The following is a 10,577-nucleotide window of genomic DNA, read 5'->3' as shown; positions in this document are numbered from 1 at the left end:
TTAATGGCTGCGTTCAGCGGATTCAACAGTTGAGTGAGCGCTCGCTGCTATTGATGTATTCTTCCAGATCTAAAATGCTGATTGGATGATCTAAAAGAATACACCAATAACAGTGAGTGCTCGCTCAACTGTTGAGTTCGCTGAACGTAGCTAATGCACCCAAATGTTACTTCGGATAGTTCGGATGCGTACGCATTCGGCGTTCTATATCATTTTAAAGCCACGACTAGCCACGCCACTTCTTCTTCTTCGCTAGTATTTGGCCCCGACTCCTATCATGGAGTCGATACGGCTAGAATCAAGATAGTCTGATAGCTCCATGCGGTGAGTAACAAGAACTACTTCCACGACTATTCTTCGGATGAATCGTCAAGCCACGTCAAGCGCTGCAGCGCGCATGCGAACGCTGGCGAAAGCGTTCCAAGCGCAAATAAGAAGAAGCAAGCTTGCTTCAACATTGTTTACATTTTTGTTCGCTTTTCCATCAAACGCGTTTACGACTTGCGACATACACAGCGAGCGAATTACTTTTTAAGTCACTCGACGAGCAATTTCTTTGATCGCGTGTCGAACACGTAGTCATCTTTTTCATCGGCATGGAGTCTAGTAATTCGATGCCACCAGGAATGGATTCTCCCGGCGAAGACATTATTCTGATCGAGACTGTAAAGAGTATAGTGTCGCGTGAAGGGCGCAATGAAACAGAGGAAACCGAAGAGGACTTCTTCCTGATATCGCAGGACCAGGCTGTACAATATCCCGAAGGGAACATTGAAGAAACGATGTCTCACAGGCATCAGACGGAGATCACGTTGGCATGGATGCATCTCTGCAGGATATGCGCTAACGCGAGCAATCGTATGATACCCATCTTTCAGGGCGAGGGAGCGCAACATGACTTGATCAGCAAAATACTCAAGTACTTGCCGATACATGTGTGTACAATAACGTCGAAATTTCAGTTCAAGTAATGCGATAAACGACGTGTTGGTCATTTGCTTATTGTTTTTCACAGGTAACCGAAAGCGACACTTTACCGTTGCAATTGTGCGAGCGTTGCGCAAACGTCCTAATGGCCTGGCACGAATTAAACGAAGAGTGTTTAAATGCAGAGAGGAAGCTGCTGGAAATGCAAGATTCGCACCTGCGAAATAAGCAGCAGGTAAAAAATGCATGAGGAGATTTAAAGAATCTCTGATTAAGATTACAAAACTGATTAGCATAGATAGTCAACTATATTCACGGAGAAAAATGTTCAGTTGAATTAACTGAATTTCTAGTTGAGATAATCAAAATTTTTTAGTTAAATCTTCTAGAATTCTAATAGACTTAACCAGAATTCTGGATCGTTTATTTTCCACCAGAATTCCAGTTAATTCAACCATTTTTTTCTGTATTGCATTCTGAGGATTTAGATAAAATAAGATAATATGTAATGATAACATTTGTTTGAACTAGAAATTCTAAAATACACACAAAAGTATTATTAGGCAACAAGACTCGCTTTGACTTCATATGATATTCTTTTGCTCATTTGTCTTTGATAACATGTACAAGATAAAGAATTTATACTGCCATTTGTCTTTTTAGAATTTAAATTATTCTTTTTTTAGAGTTTAACTCTTCACTTATACACTCTGTCATTACATCATATTGCGAGCTACTTTAGTCTATTAATCCTGACTAATTTTATATCTTAAAAAATATGTTTTTCTATTATAGATCTGCTCTTAATTTTATTCTATTTTCTTATATTCGTTTTTTTTTCATGTTGCTCTTAAAATTTTTCTGTAATCAATTTTTTGTAACCTTTGCTTTTTCATTAGCAACTATACAATATTTTAATTATATATTTTTAATGTTTGCAGTATTACAATCCTTCTCTGGATAATTTAGAAGTTACTGCGCCAATGTTCACAACAGCCAGCACGACCATTGCATCTAATATTACATCTAATATTACGTCAACTATTGCGTCTAATATTACGGATCTAGTAAGTATGATAAAACTATAAAAAATATCCTTTTGAATCAGTAACATAAGAAATTTAATTAGAACGTCTTATTACAGCCAAGTCAGCAGGACGATGACAAAAGTGGAGTTTGCAGCATGGAAAAAATTAATAAACCTAACAGGTAATGATCTCATATATTTTAGTGATTTGTTAACTAAACAAAAAGAGCACGAAGTTTTCTTTCTCGTTACCTGTTCCTCATTTATGTGAACGTTTGCTCATGGTCGCTATATTTTTAGCACATAGATAATAGAATATTAGAAATATAATGCGAATAATACATATACAAGTGTCACATAGAGCTTGTTAAACATTTTCCGTGTATCTTACGAAAAGATGAAGACTGTTCGACATCGACTACATACGAGCAATCATGATACGCGTCATAACGAACTGTGAAACTCTCGCTGAGACACTTTTTAAAAGAAAACATAAAAACTGAACAATTTGTCGGCGTTGGATATGCCAAGAACATTTTTGCGACAAACTTAACGAATGATTTTGAGCAAAGTATAGAAAGAGAAAGGTAACGCACCGTAAGCAGCCGGGGTGGTTGGCTTTAGCGATTACCTAGAAAAAAAAAACGAGCGGCTGTGACAGCCGATTCGAAATCGCAATCGTCCGCTGCGTCGTGCCGCGCAATCGCAAAACCTGGAGTCAAGTTTCGGCTATTTTGCAGGTCGTGCGGCGTCCGGACACCGTTAAAAGTGTCCCCGGACACGCCAAAAGCATTTTGGAAGCCATACAGGAAACGGTCCCAGCCGAGAATCCGCAACCTTACAAAGCCGAACGCGACGGCCGAGGATTCCGACTCGGTCTGGATCGCCGTCATGGACACGGCGCACGATCAACCGTCTACCGTGTCTGAACAGGAGAGTAACGTTCAGTTGCCTGTCGTAGTGAAGGGAGAGCCTGTTTCGATGCAGCATTCTATAAAACATTCTGATCTCGAGGACAACAACGAGCTTCGGACGATCAGTGTCGCACATGAGGTGAAGAAAAACGAGAGAGATCACATTTCTTCTGACGACAACTCGATGCATTTGATACTTGATAATGAAAAGGACAGTAAAGATCTGTGCAAGATTCTTGAAAAAACGTCGCATAAGGAGGATACGTTCCAGTGCGTCGAATGTAATAGATGCTTCAAGCTGAAGGATTCGTATTTGCGACACATGAGAATCCACAAGAACGAACGACCGTTTACTTGTCACGTGTGCGGCAAACAGTTCCGCGATTCTGGAGGACTGACCAGGCACCTTAAAGATGTGCATGCAAAGCTAAAGAACTTTATGTGCGACCTATGTGGCAGATCGTTCGCGTCTAAGGCGACGCGAGACGATCACCGACGTACCCACACCGGCGAACGACCGTATATTTGCGATTCGTGCGGAAAGACATTTAAATCCAAAGCGTCCTTGTACATTCACAGCAAGCTACACACTGACGTGTTCCCGCACATATGTTCGTACTGCAGCAAGCAATTTCGTCGACGGCAGGAGGTGCTGGCCCACGTAACCACGCACACCGGCGAGAAGAATCATGGGTGCGACATGTGTGAGAGGAAGTTCCGGGTCAAGTCCGAACTCGTGCGGCACAAACTTATTCATTCCGAGAATAAGCCGTTTGTCTGCGTTAATTGCGGTCTCGCTTTTCGGCAGAAACGCTATCTGAACAATCATATTAAGAGCCGGCACAACGAATCTCTACGAGCGTCCTAACGATAAGGAGCGTTAGAAATTTAAGCCGAAAGAGTATCGTGGCTCTTTCCTTCTCTCTCCTTCTCTATGTAGACACGGCCTTTCGCGCCTGCGACGAAACCGATTCAAATCTGCCGCCTTTGTTGTTTTTCCAGGTGCGAGCTGGCAGAGGAGAGATCTTTCACGACATATCATTCCTCGTGTAACGCTGCACTGACGAGTAATGCCACGATAAAGTACAAAAGCAATCCGATGAGAAGCATGACGTTGATTGCAGAGAATGCTAAAGAAATTTCGAAAAGAGAAACACGCAATTTGTCGGGTAATTGCAACGCAGAAAAATATGACGAGAAAACGGACTCGAACGCTTCACGAGCTCAAGAAAAAAATGAATCGACAATTCTACAGTCAACGAGTGAATCTGTGAAGAAGGGTTACACTTGCGATAACTGCCAACGTGTCTTTAAAAGAAAACACCATCTAATCCGCCATATGACGGACTGCAAATGTCACGATTCAGCCAAAGAAGATTTAACAAGAATGCGTAGTAAAATGACAGAAAAGAAAAAGAAGCCCGATGATGGTACGATAAAAAAGAAAGAACGCTTGATAGAAGATATTAAGAGCACAAACGACGATGAAGAGTCTTGCCTTTCATCAGTAAAACCATTGAAAAAACAATTCAGGACTTATCCATGCAGTTATTGCGAGCACACCGCGGAGAGAAAGAAACTGTTAAAAATTCATCTGACGGAGGCGCATCCCGAGGTCGTAAATAGAAGTCGGAAGTCCTTTGTGGCCACAGAAACGGTGCTTCGCGCGCGAATAGAGCACGATGGTAAGATTTACTATCATTGCAATGAATGTGGCAAGAATCTGAATTCACCGTACACCTTCTACTGGCACTTGCGCATCCACACGGGCGAGCGACTATTTACCTGCCACCTATGTGGTAAACGGTTCCGCGTGAATCAAGGTCTGACGCGACATTTAAAGAACACTCACGCTGGCATCAAGAACGTACCATGCGATCTGTGCGGCCGCATGTTCTCGACGCGGCGCAACGTCGAGGATCACAGACGCATTCATACCGGCGAGCGGCCGTACGTCTGCAACATCTGTGGCAAAACGTTCAAGCAAAAAGCCTCCTTGTTCGTGCATAATCGTACGCATTCGGACGTATTTCCATTTAAATGCAGTTACTGCGATCAGACCTTTCGCACACGGCCGCCGCTGATGGTGCACATCACTAAGCATACTGGTGAGAAGCCGCACGCGTGCGATGTGTGCGGTCGTCACTTTCGCATCAAATATGAGCTAAAGCGGCACCGATTGATTCATTCTGACGAGAAACCCTGGCGCTGCACCGTCTGCAGCCTCTCGTTCCGCCAAAAGCGCTACTTAGTTAATCATAAGAAGCTCAATCACGAGCCACCACGAAGTTTGGCCGCCCCCCAAGTAACGGGCTGACTCTCTTTTCAGATGTACGCGTCGAGTGTCGAAAGACGAGTCGGAGAAACACTCACGAGTCAGCTCGCCAAAGAACGAGGAGTCTGAAGAATACGTTAATGTCGGAAAAGCTCAATCAACGGTATCCAGCAAGAAATGTCTATCATCGACGTATCTTAGTGATTTTGACGAGAAATTGGAAAGATACAATTCGGCAAATTCTCCGAACAACTCTGAACAAACGCAGAAGCCTCAAGAGGAACATACGATGAATTCTCAAAAATGTGCAAAACAATCCAAACAATTATTGAAACAACACGTCAAATTAACTCGCTCGAAAACGACGGAGGGTGACGGAAATACCTCTCACAAGTGTGAGGAGTGCGGGAAAGTTCTTTCCACATCGTATAATCTGCTAATTCACCACAACATTCACGCTGGAGTACGACCATACATTTGTTCTATTTGCAACAAGAGTTTTCGATCAGCGTCCGGTCTGAACAGACACGTGCGCGACGTCCACGACGGCGTTAAAAATTTCGCCTGCGATATTTGCGGCCGTCGTCTTGCCTCAAGAGCATCGAGGGACGAGCACAGGCGCACTCACTCCGGTGACAGGCCTCACGTGTGCGAGACCTGCGGCAAATCCTTTAAGCAGAAGGCGTCCCTGCACGTGCACCGACTCTACCATTCCCAGATCCTGCCATATCGTTGCGTTCTGTGCGACCGCGGTTTTAGAAGAAAACAGGAATTGGACAAGCATGCGACCTGGCACTCTGGTCGAAAGCCATATGCCTGCGATATCTGTGACGAGCGTTTCCGCAGCAAAAGTTGCATCACCCGTCATCAACGCACTCATACCAATCAACGCTTGCATATTTGTGTAATCTGCGGCGCCAAGTTTGCTCAAGAACGATATCTAAAGAGACACTATGGCAGTTTACACACGGCTGTACGCACATAAAAGACAAGATGCAGGGTTTGTTTTTGACGAATGAAATTATGGAACATTTGCCGATCGTTAAACTTCATGCCATCAATACACCAGTTATTAATCCTTCGAACACCTTAAGTATTTTTTTAAATTAGATGAGAAACAAAAAGAACTAAATAATCCTTTATCTTACAGAAAAATCATTCGTATTGATTTCATTCTATTTTCTGTATCTGTATCGAATCGAAGGAAGTGTGTTTCACGCATTAAAGAAAAAAACCACGCAGAGATTGCTTTTCTTGATTAAAATAATCTCAAATTTCTTGGTAAGATTATCATAAAAATCTTAAAAGTAAACAAATAAATAAGAGTTGATTAAATGTTACTAAACAAGAAGTATTTGGAATAACGGAGAAACGATATTCTCTGAAATCCTGGATAAAAAGTTTAATATCTGTCAATTCTCGAGTTCGTCAAATAATACAAAAAGAAGCTGAGCAAAGGAAACTGTAAGTAAATTTCATAAGATATATCTTGCAATTATTAAAGAAAACTGATAAATATATCGCGTTAAGTTTTAAAAAGATCGAAAATTTTTAATTTCATCGCACATTATCTACAAATAAAATTTTCTTTTCATAAACTACGATTTTATAATTTAAATATATATGAAACTGACTAAAAGAATATTAAATATTTGTTTAAATATCTTTAATACGTATATATAATATATAGAAAATAATGATATGATAATAAATATAAGCTTGATAACAAAAGTGGTTACTTTTTGTTTTTACAGATTAAAAAATGAAATCATTACACATGACCGGAAAATCACCCACAATTGCCAAAGAGTGTACAAGATGAGAGAACGGAGAAGTAAAATTAATCCAATCCAAACTAAAACATCCAATGTAATCGATGAAAATTCAGAGAATATTTTTTCTCCTGCAGATAATATCGATAACGATAAATTAACTAAACGTTTGTCTTCCACAAATACGTCATCTAAAATGTCCTCCTCAGAAAACTTGACAAATGACAATAAGAAGAAGAGTATAGAAAATGAAGGTTCTAATTCTACTAGTCAGACGCAAGCAAATTGCGCGAAAGGGACAACACCAAACGAGGCTACGCGACAGGATCTTATAGCTGAAGTAAACGAGTCTAATGAATATGTAGAGAAAAACGTCAAACAATCCAAATCCAAAAAAGTTGCATGCACCAGTCCGACGATAGTCTGCAAATTTTGTAACAAGAAGTTCCGTTCGCGCAAAAATCACTGGGCTCACGTACGTACGCACTCGGGTGAGAAATCGTACACGTGCCACATCTGTGGGAAACAATTTGTTCAGGGTGGTAGTCTATATTATCATCTGAAACATGTGCATGACGGCGTGAAGAATCACACCTGTGATATATGTGGTCGCAGCTTTGCCATGAAGACTGCCATGGAAGATCACCGACGTATCCACACCGGTGAACGCCCGTACGTGTGCCACACGTGTGGCAAAACGTTCAAGACCAAAGCATCCCTCTATATACACAGTAAGACCCATACAGACGAGTTCCCGCACAAGTGTACTTATTGCGCTAAAAAGTTCCGTTGGAGACAACAGATGTTGGGTCATCTGACAGTACACACAGGTGAGAAGAATCATACGTGCGACGTATGCGGTAAAGGTTTTGGCGTAAAAAACGACCTAACTAGACACAAACGCGTCCACTCCGAAGAGAAACCGTATACGTGTCAGAAATGCGGTATCAGCTTCGGTCAGAAACGTTATCTCAAAAGTCATGAACGTTTAAAGTTAGGAACGTGCGGATACTCGCAAAGTAAACTTCGGGACTTGTGTGAAAGTCGTATCGAGTCCGATTAGTGTCATCGAATTTAAATTAGGGTCGAATAAACAAAAAATTTAGTTAATACAAATGTTCCTGACATTAAAAAGTTTAAGTTGCTCGAAAGATCTATGATAATATTCTAAGTACTTGTGCAAAAACGTATTTAAGATACATACAGGGTAGTCCATTATTGATGTTACAATTTAAAGGATAATTCTAAATGGAAAAATATATAATAAAATCACATTATAAATATAAAGTAGAATTTTTAAAAATAAAATCTTGTTTTAAATTAAAAGTATTCTGTTTTAAATTTGAATAACTTGTAACAGTAATTTGCTGCATAATAGTCAATTGTATGAATAATTAATACTTATAATTATTAAAATAATTATAAATGAATAATTTTATGAATATTGATTAATTGGTCAAAAAATAAAATTAAGTTATATGTAATATACGTATATATATAAAATATGTATGCATACGGATATATATAAATTGTAATAATTATTTTATAAATAATATAACAAAGAAGGGCTACGAGTCTAAAACAAATCATTTAAAATTTTATAAAATTGAGCCTTTTTACTTAATTTTAATTTATTTTATAAATATTTCATAAATATTAATGATTTTATGATTTAATCTTTAATATATATCCTGAATTCCAAACATTTTTTGAATGTTTGAGAAAATATATATGAATAACTTTTTTTGACATATTTTTCTTCACGTAGAATTATCCTTTTTCTATTTGTATCTATAAATAACGGAGACTGTAATGTAATATACAGCGTGCGTGCGTGCGTGTATTTTTCATGAATATTATTTTTAAACATACGCTAGTGATACCTAATAATGCGATGCAATATAATGCAAAGATTTAATAGATAAGGATATTTTGAAATTTCATAAATGTCCGTAAATCAAAACCAAATTTTTAATCGCAAATAAAACGCGAGAATGTTAGACATGTGACAATATTGTATTACATTAATTTTATAAAAAATTGACATTTAGGAAAAAATTATTTTGAAAAAGATATATATTATTTATATTGATGTTAATTTTACATATAGTTTTACTTTCTATATTATAGACTCAATTCTATTATATATATATATATATATGTACATGTATGACGTGTGATATTTTAAAATAGACCTTTCTTCATAATTACGGATCAAGTATTAAGTAGATCATACTAAAGAAAGGGAAGGAGAGAGAGAGAGAGAGAGAGAGTGTGTGTGTGTGTGCGCGCGCGCGTGAAAGAAAAAAAGAGATAAGTATATTACATGTAATATACAAAAACATTCCTATATGTATATGTAAAAAATTTTCTAAATGAAAAATGATTAAAAAACAGAAGTCTATAGCTTGCTTTTATCAAAAATCAACGTGTTTCAAAGACTTTTTACAATATTTACTATGTTTACTTTTTAATAAAATATTAAAAAATCATTGTTTTATTCTCAAATAATCTCTAAATAACTATATTCAACGAAAGATTTACATTTCTCCATAGGAGGCGATGTACATAGTAGGCAAAGTAACGATGTCTATCATGTTCATAAATACGATACACTTGGATCTGGGCTTAGAAAATTGAACGGGTAAAATAATTTTAACATCCCCACTTTACTCGTGCCTCATATGTACGAAGGGAAGTTTCTATCTCTTTGAACACTATATAGGCCGCTACTTTAGCTGCGTTCCATTTAACGTTCACAACGCTCGTGATATCATTTCATCCTTGTTTATCAAATATTAAACAGGGACAAATGATGCTCACGAATATTGTGAGCGTCAAATGGAACGCACTCTTTGTAGTTCAAAAAGAAAATAGTAACTTTTAATATATCAGTATAGAAACTTTTGTGGAAACTAATATTGATGACTGCGAAAAAGCTTATAATAAAAATTACGTAGATGTTATAATTGAAACGTACATGTAATACAAATAGAATTTCTGAAAATTACTTATAAATGAAACATCAATCTATGTAATCATATCTTCAGAAAAAAAGCAAATAATAATAAAGAAAAAGTAGGGCAAGTACATATCTTAGCTATCATTGCAATATGCGTGATCGCGGTTTCAAGAGGAATAGATAGAAAAGTTCGTATTTTGATATGACATTTGTTACGATATATTTTCGCAATAAGAGCTGCGTAATTTGTACAATTACCTACATAATCACATTGATCAACAGTTGGAAATTTAAAGGGTTTATCCAGCAATGTGATACAAGCAATACAAAGTTTATTTCCAATCATATACATATAAACAAGATTATTTCTAAAATTTCTAAAATTGTTTGTTTCTAAAATATGCTCGGTAAGTACAAAAAAAATTCATACTCTCATTTCAATCGTTCAAGTTTGAGTTGTTCGAGTTCGTCGATCGTTCGCGCTGCGACATTGAGCTTCCTTTTGCAATTTCTTTTACAATTTAAATTACAAAATTGACTATTACAGCCCGAGCATCCATATAAACATATACATATATCACGTTCACGAATCTCTAGTCACAAAGAGTCGGAAAGGACGGAAATAAGATCTCGAAAAGAAGACAAAAGGAAGAACAAACTAAGAAAAAAATCTGCAGTAAAATCAGCATCATCTTTCACA

General features: G+C 37.8%; 3 protein-coding genes across 4 annotated transcripts; all 3 read left to right on the top strand.

Moving 5' to 3' along the window:
* The first annotated feature begins 447 nt into the window (after window positions 1-447).
* LOC108720560 (zinc finger protein 157) lies at window positions 448-5,257 on the top strand. Of its 2 annotated transcripts, none has more exons than XM_018444644.1 (5): window positions 448-935; window positions 1,016-1,162; window positions 1,869-1,994; window positions 2,072-2,136; window positions 3,871-5,257. In XM_018444644.1, exons 1-5 carry the CDS (start codon window positions 597-599, stop codon window positions 5,183-5,185), a joined length of 1,992 nt encoding a protein of 663 aa, XP_018300146.1. In that variant the 5' UTR covers window positions 448-596; the 3' UTR covers window positions 5,186-5,257. The 2 variants fall into 2 exon arrangements, with proteins under 2 accessions (XP_018300146.1, XP_018300147.1); XM_018444645.1 differs by having other exon boundaries at window positions 2,695-3,940.
* Window positions 5,258-5,432: 175 nt separating this feature from the next.
* Window positions 5,433-6,128, top strand: LOC108720480 (zinc finger protein 239-like). Its single transcript, XM_018444519.1, has one exon. The coding sequence runs from the start codon at window positions 5,433-5,435 to the stop codon at window positions 6,126-6,128; it is 696 nt and encodes a 231-aa protein (XP_018300021.1).
* Window positions 6,129-6,976: 848 nt separating this feature from the next.
* Window positions 6,977-8,147, top strand: LOC108720561 (zinc finger protein 239-like; the record flags this gene model as incomplete). The annotated part of the gene is made up of 1 exon (XM_018444646.1): window positions 6,977-8,147. A coding segment is annotated over one exon (1,002 nt), but the record flags the coding sequence as incomplete, so codon positions are not given.
* Window positions 8,148-10,577: the final 2,430 nt, after the last annotated feature.

The sequence above is a fragment of the Mycetomoellerius zeteki genome, unplaced genomic scaffold (assembly GCF_001594055.1).
Source record: "Mycetomoellerius zeteki isolate Tzet28-1 unplaced genomic scaffold, Tzet1.0 scaffold151, whole genome shotgun sequence".
In the NCBI taxonomy this organism is placed as follows: domain Eukaryota; kingdom Metazoa; phylum Arthropoda; class Insecta; order Hymenoptera; family Formicidae; genus Mycetomoellerius; species Mycetomoellerius zeteki.
Note: the sequence above shows the minus strand (reverse complement) of the source record. Positions and strands in the feature narration are given on the sequence as shown.